At 44.5% G+C, this 17,806-nt stretch overlaps 1 protein-coding gene across 6 annotated transcripts in view; it reads right to left on the bottom strand.

The window, feature by feature from the left end:
• The window catches only part of SCUBE2 (signal peptide, CUB domain and EGF like domain containing 2), a 71,133-nt gene that overhangs the window by 28,166 nt on the left and 25,161 nt on the right, over positions 1 to 17,806 (bottom strand). For 4 of the 6 annotated variants that reach the window (XR_009520392.1, XM_060018460.1, XM_060018459.1 and 1 more), the window contains 9 exons: positions 17,192 to 17,308; positions 16,115 to 16,237; positions 13,548 to 13,664; positions 12,072 to 12,194; positions 11,528 to 11,644; positions 11,182 to 11,268; positions 9,365 to 9,469; positions 6,826 to 6,981; positions 6,226 to 6,432 (listed from right to left, as the gene is read on the bottom strand). Coding sequence is in view for 5 of the 6 variants with exons in the window: in XM_060018460.1 (XP_059874443.1) it covers positions 6,226 to 6,432; positions 6,826 to 6,981; positions 9,365 to 9,469; positions 11,182 to 11,268; positions 11,528 to 11,644; positions 12,072 to 12,194; positions 13,548 to 13,664; positions 16,115 to 16,237; positions 17,192 to 17,308 (1,152 nt within the window). In the remaining variant the exon portion in view is untranslated. The remainder of the gene's footprint in view (positions 1 to 6,225; positions 6,433 to 6,825; positions 6,982 to 9,364; positions 9,470 to 11,181; positions 11,269 to 11,527; positions 11,645 to 12,071; positions 12,195 to 13,547; positions 13,665 to 16,114; positions 16,238 to 17,191; positions 17,309 to 17,806) is intronic. The other 2 variants (XM_060018461.1, XM_060018462.1) reach the window with 2 other exon arrangements.

A 17,806-nucleotide genomic window follows, 5' to 3' on the forward strand; every position in this document is an offset into this window, starting at 1 on the left:
GACCCCCAATTCAGTTAGATCTTTCTAGAATGTAAATATGACCTTATGCTCCCTGATTAAAGCCTCTAATGACACCTGTCACCTAGAGATAAAGTCAAGGCTCCTTAGCAACATATTCAAGGTCTCTCATGACTTGGCCATGTTTTGCCCACTAGCCTAGCTGCTCACTGCATCCTACCTTCCACTCCAGGGTTAGTAATACTGAAATGCCAATAATGCCCTGTGTACATCTTGCTCAACCTCACTACCTAAGGCTGTTCCTCTGCCTGAATGCTCCTCCCCATTTATGCTTCATCTGTGCACCCTTCAAAACTCACTTAGGCTTTCTCTCTTTGGGGAAGGCTTCTCTGACTCTTCCCTGGGAGGGTTACGACTTGAGGGATGCTGTCATATTTATTCAGACCTCCTCAGCACCCACCACAGAGCTGGCCCATGCAGGGCACTCCATACGAGTGCGGCATGAGTAAGATAATCACAGGGCACAGGCTATATGTGGGAGATGTGAGAGCATTCAATTTGAGATGGTTAGGAACATAGGCTCTTGAGTCAGATCTGAATGAGAATCCTGGCTCTGCCACTGACTTGCTGCGTGACATTGGGAAAACTGCTTACCTTCTTATGCCTTAGTTTCCTTATCTGTAAAAAGGGCATGATGCAGAATGACTTGTGATGAGACTAAATGAGATGAGACATGTAAAGTACTTAGCACAGGGCTGAACACATTAAGGGCTCAATACATGTCAACATTTTATTAAATTATGTTTTTTAAATTAAAAGCGTTTCCTACCAAGTCCATGTGCTAAATATTGGTCTAATATTGGTCTATATTGCTAATATACACTTTATATTTTCCTTGATTTAAAACAGAAAAGAAATTTGCTGCCTGTTCAGTTCCAAATAATTTCTCAATTTTGAAAACTTAAGAAGAAAATGCCTGGCTCCTTCCTGCCTCAGGCCCTTTGCACTTGCTGCTATCCCCTCCATCAGAGCACCCCCTGCCTCTATCAGAGTTTTGCATGGCCAGCTCCTCCTTCTCAATTAGGTCTTAGCTCAAACGTCACCTGCTCTGACGGTCTCCCTTGAACACCCTGTAGGGACTAGTAATCTCTCCTCCCCTCTGACCCATTCTGTTTTATTATCTTCAATAACAATTATAATTTCTGAAATTATCTTTCTCTTTACTTTTTTATTGTCCATCTCCTTCCATTAGAATGTGAACTTCATAAAAGCAGGCTTCTCACCCATTATGTTCTCACTGCTTCAACCTAAGTTCATAGAGTGGCACAGAGTGGGATCTCAATAAATTCTGTTTTAATTAAGTTTTTTCAACTACTGCAGAGGAACACTACTACTATTAAAAGTTGAATTAAACTTTCCTAGTCTCTCAAGAACCCAGGCACTAGGATACTTCCCAGTTTGCCAGTTGCCTGGATTGTGTCTTTTTAAAATTTCAACAAGTTTTCAAAATAATCAAATACAAAAATTTATACTTTAGGGCTTCCCTGGTGGCGCAGTGGTTGAGAGTCCACCTGCCGATGCAGGGGACACAGGTTCGTGCCCTGGTCCAGGAGGATCCCACATGTCGCGGAGCGGCTGGGCCCGTGAGCCATGGCCGCTGAGCCTGTGCGTCTGGAGCCTGTGCTCCACAGCAGGAGAGGCCGCGTACCGCAAAAAAAAAAAAAAATTTATACTTTAGCAAGTATACTCCTTAAATAATGTATCCTTTATGAAAGGATAAACAGCTATGAAAGAAAAATAGAAATCCATTTCATCATTAATTTTTTCTTTTCTTTCTTCTTCTATATATGAAGGACTTTATGAATTACTGTGAGCTTAAGGAATTTGTTCCTTGGAGAATATAATAGCTATTTTTCTTTTTTGCCATCTTGCTAAAATTGATCACAGATGGTACAAAGGTCACCTGCAGAGCAGGCTGTCCCCAAAGTCCTTAAATGTCAAATTAATGAGACTTTACTGTATAAAAATGACTATAAGAAAGAAAATGTTTGGTCAGAAGTGACTATGTTCTTTGATATAACTTGGGACTTTAAATTTTATTTTTTAAAAATCATATTGGAAAACCAAAAAATTCAATGGAAAAATTGGCAAAGCATAAGGATATTCTCAGAAGAAGAAATCTAAATCGCCACAGACATATGAAGGCATGCTCAGTCTTACTAATAATCAAAGAAAAACAAGTTAAAATGACTATTATTTTTACTTATCAGATTTGCAAAAATTTAAAAGATCAGTAGGGCTTCCCTGGTGGTGCAGTGGTTAAGAATCTGCCTGCCAATGCAGGGGACACGAGTTTGAGCCCTGGTTTGGGAAGATCCCACATGCCGCAGAGCAACTGGGCCCATGCACCACAACTACTGAGCCTGTGCTCTAGAGCCCGCGAGCCACAACTACTGAGCCCACATGCCACAACTACTGAAGCCCGCCCGCCTAGAGCCCGTGCTCCACCACAAGAGAAGGCACAGCAATGAGAAACATGCACACTGCAACGAAGAGCAACCCCCGCTCGCTGCGACTGACAGAAAGCCCGTGCACAGCAACGAAGACCCAACGCAACCAAAAATAAATTAAATTAAATTTAAAAAAGAAAAAGATCAGTAATATATAATCCATGTTAGCCATGAGGCAGGGCAAAAAACACTCATATACAATGTTGGAGGGAGTATATATTAGTATGTTTTTTGGAGGGTAATTTAGCAGCATCTATTCAGTTTTAAATATGCATGTCCTTTGATCTGCAATTAGACATCTGCACGTCTATCCTTCAGAAATACTGGACATGTGCACAAAAAGAAAATTCACTGCAGCGTTATTTGTAACAGAAAAATCAGGAATAACTTGATTAAATGTCCACCAATAGGAGTATGGCTAATAAACACTGGTGTCTTAAAACAAATATAGATTAGGAAGCTTTAAAAGAAGTATGGTAGCTCCTCTGGTAGCATGGAAAGATGTCCATGATCTACCCTGTAGTTAAAAACAATACACAGCACTATTAAAACTGCATTGATATATTTTTTGGTTTTTTTCACACATAAACAAACCTACAGCCTATTTTCAATACAGCAGCCAAAGTTATCCTTTTGAAACGTTAAGTCAGAACCTTGTTACCTCTTCACTCAAATCCCTTCATTGGCTTTTCTCTCACTCAGATTCAGCGACCTCACCAGGATTTCCACTCCCCACATGATCTGGCCCTCTGCTACTGCTCTTACTTTCTTCCTCTGCCCTCCCTCCCTCAGCTCTCATCATCTTGGCCTTCTCTCCAGCCCTCAGGGGTTTTGTACTTGCTGTTGCCTTTGGCTGGGACTCTTTCCCCCAGATCTCCCCATAGCTGGTTCCTCCCATCCTTCACATCTCTGCCCAAATGACACTTTCCAATGACCACTGTCCCTGAACACAGTCCATGTTTTGGGGGAGTACACTGCTCCTCACCCCTCCCCTTGCCAAAATAGAATCTTCTATTCTACTTCTCTGCTTACCTGTTCGTCACCCCCTTACCACCATTTGCTACAGGATATATTTCCTTCTTTATTGGTTTGTGGTATGTCTCCCTCCTCCAGAAATGTAAACTCAATGAGGGCTGAGATTTTTGCTCTTTTGTCTCATTATTGGATTCCCAGCACCTAGAATAGTATCTGGCACACAGTAGGTGCTCAATAAATATTTATTGAATGAGTCAATAAAATTTCATTTTTATACATGCATAAAAACAGATGTGGAAAGATACACAGCAAACTATTGACAGTGATTATTTCTGGGGAGTGGGATTGGGACCTGATGGGAAAGTTTCCATCCTAACTGTGTACATTTCTGTATCATTTGGAATATGCACCACTTAGGTAATTAAAAACTAAATAAAAAATATTTTAAAGGAAAAACATAATGGTTCCATCTCTCCTTCCAAGTGACTCAAAGCAGTCTTTGGGCTCTTTTCTAGAAACACAAAACAATTTCTAAAAAGAACTACCCTAGGTTTGTCTCCACTGCATGTGCCATCAGAGCTCAGAAAATACCAGTAAGCCTGCTTTTTATGATGTTCTAACACCATTAAATAGATCAGGAATATAAGACACACACACACACACACACACACACACACACACACACACACACACACACACACACACACACACACACAAAGACACCATGGTTTGCCCATGCCAGGAGTCTGCTGGGTAAAAACCCTTTCTAACTAACACACCTGACTCCTCTTTACACCCACTTCCTCCCTCCAGCAGGAGAAAGGAGTTTCACTGGTAGTTCCTTGTGCTGTTTCTTTGACATGGTAAAATCTTTAACACTGCTGTCAGGCAGGGTGAACCTGATGTTGTGGACTACAAAATTCATCCAGTGCTAGAGGGAGCTCTTGAGACAGGATACATGGCCTCCCTTAGAAGCAAATCCAACTTAACTCAGCGTGATAAGCATCTCAGGGACACGTTCACACACACAACAGCTACACAAACCTTGTACTGAGTGTCTTTCACCAGCTGTCATGGTCATGAGGCCTCTGTTAAGTAACTCCTAATCCTCCCCCTGAGGCCTCTATTCCCCAGAAGCATCCCCATGGTAGTACTAATAATACTCTCACTGGGAGTTGTTCCACAGGGCCCTTGACACTAGCTTTTCCTGAACTCTTAACTGACCCATAAACCTCCCTGGTGAGACTGCAGGGCCTCTTCCCACAGGACAGAAGCTGGGGGAAGGGGTGCAATTCAGCTCTGAGAGGCCAGAAGGAGGCTGGCCCGCCTATCCTGACAGTTTCTGCAACTCACCCTGGAAAGCAGGGCGGCAACAGCCAACTCTCATCACCATTTTGGTATGGAAACTGGAACTCTTAGAATTTTCAGTGAGAACCAACCAACCAGCTGGGTTGTTCTTACCTTTTTTTTTTTTTTTTTAGGAGAGTCAGCTGGAATAAAAGTCAAGACTATCTGAGAACCAGCCCCTGGTGGACAGTTACACTGATTTTACACATGATTTTCACTATGTTTTGGCAAAGCAACAGAGTTGGGCTGTGGACCTATTGCTGACAATTCTTCTGAACAAGTGCCTCTGGGCTCAGCTTTGCTTCTTCAGAAACACTGGTTTATCACTCCTTAGCTCAAGCATCATTTCTCAGGCCTCATGATTCCAATGACACTTCAGAAAGGACACCAATTTACTCTGGAGGGGTCTGGTTATCGAAATTCACCTTTCTTGGGACCAGAGCACAGGCTTTGGAGTGGGACCATCCATGGGACCTTGAGCAAGAGCACTTATCCCTCTGAGCTCCAGTTTGCTCATCTGTAAAATGGAGATAATACCTACCTGGTAAGATTACTGGAAGGACTGAATGAGGTCATGCAGATATAATGCTTAGTGTTATGCTTGTGACAGATGAGGATTCAACAAATGGTTACAGTATTACTGTAAAGAGAGACCCTAATTTCCCCCCATCTAAGACTTTTTAGGTAGAATCTCTCATAATTGCCCAGAACAGTCTCTCACAACAAACAAATCTCAAGACTGACCACCTTGGAACGTCTTGCCCAGATTCCTCTTGCCTGGAACTTCATCAGAGGAATAGAATTGATATTGCTCAAGTTTAATTCTGATACATGCACACACGTGCATACATACACACACCACCACCACCACCACCACCACCACCACCATACACTGGAACTGACACTACTAGAAAGCTTGGGCCATAGCTCGGGGATCTCATAAGGCAGCTGAGCGACCCCCAGCCTTGCCTCTGCACAAAACTATGGACAGGAGTTTGTTCATTGCCACCATGTGTCACACCAGAGGGATGATAGGGGAACTGTGATAGTGGAGTGTCGAGAAGGCTCATGGATGCCTTATACTTGCAGTCCTGCCCCAGCTGGGGGACTACAGTGCTTTGAAGACCACGGTCCCTCAGATCCTTAAGGGGCAACACTCCCTCTTCTCATCAACCCTGCCTCTTCCATTCTGTCCCTCAACCCAACAGAGAGTTAATAAGTGCCAGGCACTATGCCAGGTGCTGGGGGGCTCCTGATCCTGTAGGCAAGGCCAACACCCACATGTAGTTCTTAAATGAGCGTGGGTGTCCCAGGTGTTCTCTGGAAGAAGCCTGGGGAGAAAGGATGGGACAGACTTGCTTTTGGTTACCCTTAGTGTTTTTGGAGCTCAAGATAGTTCTGTTAGCAAGAATGTCCCGGCCAGCAGGCCACTCACCACATTGGTTTCCTACATGGCCCTGACCCACTCCACAGGACTCCGCCCAGTGTTCAGATGTTTGGGGAGACTTTTTAGCCACTTCGAGGTCCACGCCTGAGAGCTGGAGGTGAAACTGCTCCCTGTGGGCAGCCTTCCGGAGCGTGCGGATGGCCTTCCGGAGCCGCTTCTCTGTTCGCTTTATGATGCAGCTCGGATCACAAGAGGCTGAAGAAACGAGAGGGACAGCAGTGGAGGGGTCAGGCTGCAGCATGTGAGCATGTCCAGACCAACTGCAGGACCCACAAACACCCACAGCTCCCTGTGCACAGCATGGGGAGAGGCTTGGAGCTGGGCACCTAGCAGGCTGGGCAGCATTCAATTCAAACAGAAATTTGTTGACCAAAATGGTAGCTTTGGGTTTTGATGAAGCAGATAAAATCATCAGGTTCCAAAACAATTCAGTTTAGTTTGGGGGTGAAAAAAAACAGGAGATACTTCAGTGGTTGCACTATTTCCGGCCACCCCCCCACCCCCGGCAAGAATGATGAAAAGTGAAAGGCAAAGAAATAAGGAGCAAGCCGTAAGAAGTCTGGCACCACAGACTGTTTTCAAACCAACCTGTCACCTCCTTTTGGTTAGTTTCAAGCTCAAACTCAACAGTGATAAACATTTCCTTAGGGGTGCTCGGTCGTCCGGGGGCTCCCGGGACTTGCTTGCCAGAGCTGCATGTAAGGTTTGCGTAGCGGAAGCTCTCTTTTACTGAGCTGTGCTTCTCTGTATGAAGAAACAAAATTATCGGAAGCCAAATCCTGGCAAAGCACTCAGCTGAACATTCGCTACAACTCTGTAAACATTTCATTAGAACAACTCTCAAGGGACTAGATGATTAACTCCATATGCCAAGACGCTGCAAGCCCTCAGCTTGCAGCACGATGACACTTTAATCCTGAAGAACCAGTATTGCCACCTATATAACTTTACAATTTAGCTCTTGAAACTTATTTTCATGAATAAATGCTGGATGTTTCCGACTGACCGGCCACATCTGCGGAAGATGGGGACCAAAGATCGTCTTGCATTCCTGACTGGTAATTTGTTAAGGTGCGTTCATGTTCTCACAGTTGGTTTCTTTAAAGCTGGACTATGATGTCTCAAGCAGGGGCTGAGGGGCTTCAAGTAAGGAACGAGCACAGGAGTAGCAAGGAAATTAACTCCTGCTTTCAGGCAAACTGACCTTGGAGTAATTCCAACCCGAAGGGAAAGCTGGAAAGCACGTCAACAATGATGGCTCAGTTTGAAATAACCAGGAGCAATAAATGGCACAAAGAATCAACAGAACCAAACAATATCATGAAGGCACGTAGGAGGGGAGTGAAAGTGTTATGTAAGGCAGGGCTTTGTGCATCCTCATTCCTGACTTTGGCCATCACTCCTCCCTCCATGGCTTCCAGTGAATCTTTTAACTAATGATTGTTAACCAGAACCAAAGAGCAGGTCCACATACCATCCACACAATTAACTAATCTTACTTTATTGAACTGAAGAATTATCTGTATCGTGTTCTCTAACATTATAAGGATGTTCAAATCAGCAGGTCATCAGGACCAAAGGAAGGAGAAGGCAAATTAATTTTTCCCTAAAGATCTATCTTACCCTTTCAAAAGGCTAACTTCACATCTCAAACTGAACAGATGCTCATTCTGAACCTGTTTTCCTTTCCATTTTTCCATATCTATTTTTTAAACTTTTTATTTTGAAATAAGCTTAGACGTTATAGAAAAGTTGCTAAGAGAGTACTCAGAGTTCCCATATACTCTGCACCCAGTGTCCCCTAATGTTAACATCCTACATTTACACGTATCTTTATCAAAACTAAGAAATTAACATTAGTACAATACCATTAAGTGAACTAAAGACCAAATCTTTTTTTTTTTTTTTTTTTTGCAGTACGCGGACCTCTCACTGTTGTGGCCTCTCCCTTTGTGGAGCACAGGCTCCGGACACACAGGCTCGGCAGCCATGGCTCACGGGCCCAGCTGCTCCGCGGCATGTGGGATCCTCCCGGACCGGGGCACGAACCTGTGTCCCCTGCATCAGCAGGCAGACTCTCTACCACTGTGCCACCAGGGAAGCCCCCAAATCTATTTTTAAATAATGCTTTCCCCTCTGATTAAAAGTATAAATGCTCACTGTGGGGAATTTGGAAAATGCACGACAAAAATTAAAATCACTCATCATCCTTCCACCCACATATAACCCACTAATAAGGACATGGTGAGTTTTCTTTGTTTTTCTTCTATTCACGCTTTTTCTTATACAATTTAGGTCATATTAGATATACACAATGTTACTCTCTCTTTTTCCATCTTAGCATTATAATAAGAACATTTTCTAATGTCATTAAACATTCTTTGAAAACCCATAATTAATAGCTGCATAATGTTCCATCAAATGGAGGTGCCCAAATTAATCTTGGTTAGTTACTTAAAATAGGCACTCATATGTGACTAGAGTGATTTTGCATGTATTTGTTTGTACAGTTTATTTGAGGGTAGATTGGGGAAAGAACCCTCCCTAATACATGACTCCTGATTTTTTTTTCTAAAATTATTCTATGAAATAATACTGGAAATGTGAGCTGGGGAAGAAAGAGGAATGTTGGATTCTGCTCTTTTCATAAGGCCAGGTCTACTTGGAGAGTATTTGTTCTGCTGAAGCCAAATGGCATCACTGCCTCCAAAAACTAAATCCAGCAGGAAAGCTGGATATTACATCTTTGTTCATCAAAGGTTACCCTTTCTGAGCCAAACCTTTTTTTCATTTCTTTGGATTCGGATTTTGGATTATTTTAAGGAAACTCTAAGGTCTAGAAAATTTAACCCAGTATGATCACAAGGTACTAATGCATCTTAAGCCCTCATTGATTCCTATTAACTCACAGCTTTCCCCAGAGCTTCACTCTTTGTACCCTGCAAAGGAAACCCTGAAGAATAACTCCAGAAGCATACGGAGGTGCCAAGTGAGGCTCTTCTTCATCTCGTGAAGAGAGTCCACAGAGATTCTGAACTGTTCGATCCCATCTGAATGGCTCGGCTCATTACAGGCCCCTTTCCCACAATGCAGGCAAGCTCCCTGCACCAGCCATCTGATTCCATACCTGGTAGTACTGGTCGCAGACCCTCGGGAAACAGATCAGCCTTTTTCAAACTACACTTGCCTTCATTTAGCTTAAAGGTTACACTTGTCCTGACGGTGGCGACATCTTCAGAAAGAAACAAGTGAGAGATGTTACCTTCAGAGGCAAAGGAATGGAAACACCAGTGGGTAATGGAGAGCTGTCCATTGCTGGAAGTACACCCTGAGCCCCTCTCTTATGCTGAGACCAAGAAAGTTTGGGATTGGGGAGCGCCCGTTCCCTTGGACTGGGGGCACCAGGAGCCTCCTAAGAGTTACACTTATCGCTCCATCTGAGATGAATCCAGGGCTCAAACATAACAAAGGAAGGGCCCAAAACAGCCTCAACGGTGAGATGAAAAATGAGGTCATTTCTGTGCCTTTCCAAGAAGGAAGGCCAGAATCCCCCAGTTCAAATTTGAGCAAGACAGCTGAGGGAAATGGAAGGGCAGATTCTCCTAAATAAGCCTGTCCTGGGAGGACAGGGCTGAGGGAGCCACCATTCCAGACAAGGATGGCACTCACTAAACGTGGCTAGGATTTTCAGGGTCTGTGAGGGAGCAAGCCCTACTTTGAGGGTCTCATATGGAAAATTCTGTTCTCCTTCCATGGTCAGTCTTAATCATGTGAGGCTCTGGAGCCAATGACCAGGATTCAAATTCCAGCCCTTCGACTTGTGATGAGAACTTGAGCAAGGTACTTAGTCTCCCTAAGCCTCAGTCTTCTCATCTGTAAAATAGACATAATTACAGTCCTTACGTTACCGGGCTGCTGTGAGGATTAATGAGATAATGCAAAACAAAAAGTGTTTAGCCTACTGTCTGGTACATAGTAAGAACTGAATAACTGTTAACTATTTGCTTGCTCACCTTAGGGTGGCCTTAATCTCCAAGTGATCATCACTACGAGTTTTGGTGAAACAGACTGTGAAGTCCCCTCTGGCTGGGTCCAAACATCAGACAAGACGGGCAGTGAAGGATAATGCTTAAGACTCTGGACCCAAACTGCCTGGTCAATATCCTGGCTCCACTATTTCCTATCTGAGTCGCTCTGGATATGTTATTTCACCTCTCTGAACCTCAGTTTCTTCATCTGGTTAATGAGGATAACAGTAAAATTGCCCCAGAGGGCTGTAGTGTGGATTAAATCAGCTAATACATGTAACACAGTGGCTGGCATGTTTTAACTGCTCCATCAATTCACACGAGCTGTTATTATCATGCTTTGCATCTCTATCTTTGCTTATATACATAATATGGACATCAAGAACCATTTCCTTATTCAGATGTTCACATGACATCATCACAGATGCTTGTCTAAATCTGGGAGGACAAGGCCTCTTAAAAGCTTTAAATGTCCTTCTTTGTCTTTTGATAAAGGGTTTGGGCCCCTGTCCCTGGTCAGAATCCTTGCTCCCCTTGTCATGTCCCTGTCTCCACTGATGCCATGTGCCCCAAGCCCACATTTCCTGCCAAGCCTCTGAGGTGCTCTATGGTACAGGGAGCTGGGAAGACCTGCGTCTCCTGGTCCTAGAGCTACGTGGGCCTCTGCCCAATATGATGACCCACCAGGGCTGCATGGAGCCTTCCAGCACACAATGGACACTCAGTAAGTGTCTGTTATGTGGCGAGTCAGATCGCAGGCACCACGGCTACAGGTAAGAACATCCTGTAACGTGCTTGCGGCATCAAAGAGATTAGGAGAAAAGAAAACAAAGCCAACGCCCAAGAACAGTATCCCACAAATGAAGCCCATTGAACACCGTGAGCCCCAGAGACAACACGCAGGTTTGGTAATTACCCCCAAAAGCAGAGTCATTTGATTTTTGCTGTTTGCTCCTGAGAGGAGAGGAAGAGCCGCAGGTGACAGAATAGGCCTCTTGCAGTCCTGACAGACAGAATGTGGATCGTCAGCAGGTAAGCAAGGTTACAGTCTCTCCCGGTGGCAGCTCAAGTCACCCGCAACCCCACTCCACATGAACCACTAGAAAAGCCCCCAGAATACAGGGTCTCAGAGCATGGGCCTCCAGTGGTCAGGGGGCAGCTGGTCAAAGACCTGGAAGCCCTTTGAAGCCATCTAACACCTGAAGGCCAGGAAGGCCTGGCCCTGGCATGAGGACCTGCCCCAGGGCCTGGGACCCACTCACCTGAAGAGAGGTGAATGCCAGAGAGACATCTGAGGAAGCACCTGTCTCCTCCACCACTCTTACCACACTGCAGGGACACGTGGGGTGATACGCTAGTGGGCAGGACCCCCTCCACTTCTAGACAGGACAAAATACAGACACTTACAGAGAGAGAAGGTGTGACAAGGACGGCTGAGTCCCATGCTCAAAGGCCCCAAGAAGGGAAGGTAGTGCCGACACCCAGCACATAACACGGACACCATGTTTATTTCCCCCAGGGTAAAGGAGTGCCTTGTACTCTATTCTTTTCATGCAGAAAAGCAACCAGGAAAACAGAAGTGAGTTCCAACCTACGCAGAAGCACAGAAGGAAACCCCCAAGGGCCTGCAAAGTATCTCCTGTTTTTGAAGGATTTAAAGAACGGCTGCTGCAGCTCGGGGGAGGAGAATGCAGTGGAGGACTGGTCAGCCGCACTCCGGGTCCAGTGGGACCAGGGGGACGTGGGAGAGTGCTGCTGGGCCAGCGGTGAGCCCGCGCACTGAGCCCGAGCCTCGGCGCCTCTTACCCACACAGTCTTTTTTATTCCAGTGGAGCTTGTGCGCAGAGTGGCACCGGCATTCGTAGCTGCCCACGGTGTTCACGCAGACCTGCTGACAGCCTCCGTTGTTGACGCTGCACTCATTCGTGTCTGTGGAGCAAAACGCTCTCCTGTCACAGCAGCCATTTGCTGACCTGGCTGACACGATCCCTCCATCAAGGAAGGAGCAGGAGGTGAGTCACACGGCTGAAGCTCACTGAACTAAGGGAAGGTGCTGACGGCCTTCAGAATGTGCACTTGGCACGAGCTGACCCACTCCCCACTCAGTGGCCTTCCTGGCACAAGCCTCACCAGCATGGACTCAAGTTCCATTCTTGACCAAACATTTCCGCCAGTAAGGACACTCAGAAGGGGGTCACACTCTATTTTCAGGTGTCAAATTCAGACACTGCACAGGCTTCCAGTTTAAAACTCCACCATCCTCCTGGGCTACATCCCAAGAGAGACAGAGAGAATTAGGACTCCCCACTTGGCGGTTCATATAGTTGGGATATAGATAAGAAAAATGACTTGCACTAATCCCCATCAACTTGAGACTGAGTCCCGGTCAGAAGGTGACTCCAACTAAAACCCAAATACACGTCTATATTCAGGGAATATTTCCTCGGGGTTTCTTGATGGACTGGAAGGGCATGTGTTCAGCCATGCCAGGGATGTGTTGAAAAGGAGAAGAAAAACAACACTATCTACAGCAAATCACTACTATCCATTCTTCTTAAGGACACAGGAAACAAGGATTGGGCAGGAAGTACTAAAGCCAGTGGTTCCCACATCCTCAGATCCCCAAAATCACCTTGAAGCCCTAGACTTTTAGAATAAGAATCTGTATTCTCAAAGATTGCTGAATGAATCTGATGATTAGAGACAGCAGAGTGATGCCAAATCTGACTTAAGCCATAGTTTACTTAGCTGTAAGGTCATGAGACATCAGAACATGTTGCTGCAAGGGCTCAGAGCAGGGAGACAGAGTCCATGGTCCCACTTCCAGCTCAGAGACCTGCACAAAGACCAGCTCAAAGAGCTCAAACCAAGCTCCGCAGCCAGTTCCTATGCAGAGCAGAGCTGTGGAATCAGTTGGCGCACTGCCAAGCCTCTCCGAGGGCCATGACTTTACTATCTTGGGAAGTTCCAGCGGACAGGGCACCAGCTCCTGAGAGACCCACCCACTGTCTGAGTACAACTGTATCAATAAAGTCCATAAAGAATTCACAACTGCAAGAGCTCAGCTCTTCTCTCTACTCCATTTCACACGTGACGAGTTAAAGGGATCAATGTGGGACGATTTCCCATAGCAGCTGCTTCCCGCGAGTCGATGGACTCCCTACTACTGTATAGGGCCTGGTATGTCCGGTTCAGCCCCCAAGGTAGAAAAACTGGCCCTGATCTGGGGAAACCTTAGGAATAAGTCCCAGCCTCATCCGACTCTAGAGGGATTCCACTCACCTCCACAGTGGGTAAAGCCATAGAGGGTGTACCCTTTGTTGCAAGCACATGCAAACGTGCCAGGGTGGTTGATGCAGCTGTGGTCACAGGTCCTATCCAAAGAGCATTCATCCACATCTGTAATTGTCAAAGGGAGAGGGGAGCTGAAACCAACTCTGAGGGACAGTGGAGAGAAGAATACACTTATAAGAACACCAGTTGCTGACCAATAACAAAAACAACAAAGTGAAAATTATCTATCAGTTCTCCCGGCTCACTTGTGTTAAACAAAGTGTTGAGCAGCCCACAATAAGTATACTCACAGCCAGGACCCTTATTTCCAAATTCTGTTGCACACTGCACTTGCCTAAAAGCTCGGTTGGTCTCTCTCACCCATGCTTATCTGCAGGGCTGAATAATTTAAAATATTTAAATGAAGTCAAATGAGATAACATAACCAAAAGGGGTTTGTAAACTATTAGGGTGCTGCCTGTGCATTATTACTGTTCTATTACTAATTGGTAAAGGAGCAATAGTAATTTTATAAGCTATGGCCAATTAAAAGGAGAAAACACTTGAGCCGGAGAGAAATCTAGCTCCTATCTCTTTTGGGTCTTGCCAGAATTCATCTTCTGGCCCCAGGAGGCCAGTTGATCCAGGGTTTTAATGCCCTCTGCACTAAAAGAATGCATTAACATTAACATCCTCAGTAATTTTCTATTGCAGACACTGAAATGTGGTGCTTAAGCACCAAACAGGATCCTCTTGGCCAATCCCTTGGCTTTGTTCCTCCCCCATGGTTCAGTCCCAGTTCCTCCCCCATGGTTCCGTTCCAGTTCCTCCCCATGGTTCCCTCCCTTCCCGGTTCAGCATGAAGGCATCCTTGGCTGCAGTTGAGGTCATGGAAACTAGCCTCAGGAGGCTGCATTTGTCAGTCTAATCATCTCTTCTTCCCTGGTCTGGTTCTTACATCTTTCCTGTACACTAGAATCTCAGTGCTTCACTTCCTCAACTCTTTGGAAGATTTTAACAGAGTTATGACTTGTATCTCCAAATGGATAAACCAGGACTCAGTGGAAGCCAACTAGACCATTGCTAGATCCCTTTTCAACACCAAACGTGCCACAAGAAACTATGTTAACAAAAAACAAACATTTGGAAGGGACTGGAGGAATGAAAAACATGAAATAAAAGAGGGCAAAATCTTACAAAACCTCTTCATCCGTAACTTTTCCCAGAAGTCCTGACAATTTCTTTAGTAAGTTTGTTCTGTGTAAATATTTGTTCTACCAAGACTGATCAGTGAAAAATGAGAAAAAGTCCACTTCTTCTGTAGTAATTGATATCATTCTATGAATTCTTTTATTAATATCAGCCAGTTACCGAGAAAGTGGGCTCATTCAGTAGCTGACTTTGGCTGCTCACAACAGGCTTTTGCTTTGTCAAAAATAAGCAGATCACTTTCTAATTCCTTTTTAATGTGTTGACACAGCTTAAATAGTATTTCTTGCTCTATACATTATGAAACATTATGTGGAACGGCAAATTTTCCTTCCAAGTCAAACAGAAGAAAACTGTGCAGTAGTCATCTAGAGTGAACTCGCTGAATTTAAAGGGGTGTGAAGTGTCTGACAAATTACATACCAAGAAGAAAAAAACAAGAGAGAAACCTAATTCACACCATAAGATTATAGAAAGGTAATGTTGCATCTTTATTATATGAAGTGAAATCAGATATTATTTTCTGATTTTGATTTAATTCTGGGATTTCTAACAAAATAAGTTAGGCTGTTCTTATTCTCAGCAATGGATCAGAAATAAATGACAGCACATCTTTCCTGAGAGTTTCTTTCTATATATCAGTGGGGCATAAAATGTGCTCAGCTGAAAATATAAATGATGCCCCCAACCCAAAACAGCTTATCACTGTGCAAAACACTTATTAATATCAACAACTGCTACCCAGAGAAGTTCCCTTGCTGCGCCCCTTATATGGGAAGGATGTGTCTGAGAAGGGGTCTGAAATCCTGCCCAAGAACTGCCCAGCCTTTCCTCAACTTAATCCCCTCCCTCCCTCACCCCTACCCTTTCCCCAAACACCAAAGGCTGGTCATTCAAACAAGGCCTATAAGGAAGGGACCAACTGGTTGACCCCAACTTTTTGCTGAGAAAAGGTATGTTAACTAAATCAACAACTTTTTGTCACCAAATTTTGTTAGAAAATCCATAACATTAAAGGGAATTTTAGAAAGGGAAAATTATTCATAATTTCAACACCCTAATGCAACCCTGCTTGCATTCTGTGATCCATTCCATTTCTAGCAGCGAGCTCCGCTGTAATCACACCACATGGGTTCACTGAGGTGTTCTCTAATCATTAACAGCTTAATTTCCAAAATATACCTGTGAGCTACCTCAGTGTTTCTATTTTACTTAACAGATGAAATAAGTGAAGCACAGGGTGGAGGTTGGATTAATGACTCCGTAGAGAAGCCCAGCGAGCCAGTCTCTGCCCGAGCAGGGTTTCGTCTTCTCCGATCCAACCAGTGGGCATTACACAGCACAGCTAGCTATGTTTCAGGACATACCTTGGCAAGACTTCTCATCTGTTAATAATTTAAATCCCTTTCTGCAGCTGCAGTCAAAACTGCCCACGGTGTTTTTGCAGAAATGATCGCAACCTCCATTGCGCGTCTGGCACTCATCAATATCTGTAACAGTCAAGCATCGGCAAATCAGACAGCGATACTTGCCTCGTTATCCACAAATCCCTGAAGTGCTATTGTGTGTGCTTCATTATTCTCTGAAACAAAACAGACCCATAAAAGCATTTAAGGATGTTTGCTGATGTTTTTAAACTTACACATGTTCTCTTGTCTGGCTTAACCCATTTTGAAAGACAAGTGCCTGGTCCCCTGGAGAACTCTGACTTACACTGCCCCTCCCTTGACTAGCATTAAGGAAACAAGCTATGGGAAAGAACGGTGATGTCCTATTATATTCTCATCCTTGCACAAGTCTCTCAAGATAAGATGGCTTCCTTTCCTATACTTCCCATTCCAGTTTAATGATTAAAGTTATAAGGAACTAGAATATTTGTTTTGGCAAATCACACCACGATCAAATAGCCTCAATGCTTTTAAGTGATTTCTGACACTCAATTAATTTTATCTTTTCTCAGTTTCAACTGGTAACTGGTTATCTACTTTTTTATCACGTTAAAGAACTAAGCCTTTGTACTCGGGCCCATGAAATACTAGGTCATCGGGGTCTCTATTCATCAGTACAAGTTAATCGTACAGTTATTCATTGTTCTCTGGATAACAATCTTGGCTGTTATTTATATAATAATCTCTAGACTGTTATTTATGATATGATGATATTATCTCCTGCAAAAGAATGTTCCCTTGAACAACTGCTTTCTTCTAATAAGGCCACTGCCTGAAATGGATCATTTGATGTTTGTAGAAGCTGACCTTCTCAACAGTTAGTGAAATTAAGCTGGTTCTAATTAAGCTTACTCAGTTACAACCTTCTACTAGCCCAGGGAAGAAAAGCTTCCTTTTGATCAATATGAATCATAAGCAAATCTGGAGTCGCTCAGGAGGTGTGGAGGGGAAGAGCTTTACTCCCACACATTAGCCGCATGGAGAGGGACAGGCTACCTTTACAGGTCTTCCCATCCAACTGGAGACTGAATCCGACGGGACAACTGCAATGAACACCTGTCGAAGTATCCTTACAGGTGCGATCACAGCCTCCGTTGTTGACAGCACATGTTTCTGCCAAGGAGGTAAGAAAAAGGCAGTTAGCTTCCTAAAGAAGTGCCCACACAGCTGGGAAGAAAGGGGTATTGGTGCAGTGTTAATACTTGACAAAAATTCATGAAAGTCAGGAAGCGTGTGGGGTCCTCATGGTCATATCCCAAGCCGCTGCCACCCGCAGGTGAGTTAGAGGGATAACACGGGCAGCTCCTCCCTGCACCCATCTAAATAAGTGACATCTCCCGAGGAAGCCTGACAGGGTGAGAGAGGGGGAAAGATGCCTCTGCCAACCTGCTGAGCCTTTTCAGTGGCAGATTTGAAGCCACTAAAAGTTCCTGTTGATCAACAGCCAGTGACCTGCAAGTATGACCACATCTAGCAGCCTAGCTGTGAATGCAGAACACAGCAAAGGGGGATGTTCCTTCCTTTATCCTGAACCTTCTCTATTCACCATGTGTAATGGGCAAAGCAAGAGAGGGTAAACGTTGCCCACGCCACCCATTCCCTTGCCGCAGA

The sequence above is a fragment of the Delphinus delphis genome, chromosome 8 (genome assembly GCF_949987515.2).
Source record: "Delphinus delphis chromosome 8, mDelDel1.2, whole genome shotgun sequence".
NCBI lineage: Eukaryota > Metazoa > Chordata > Mammalia > Artiodactyla > Delphinidae > Delphinus > Delphinus delphis.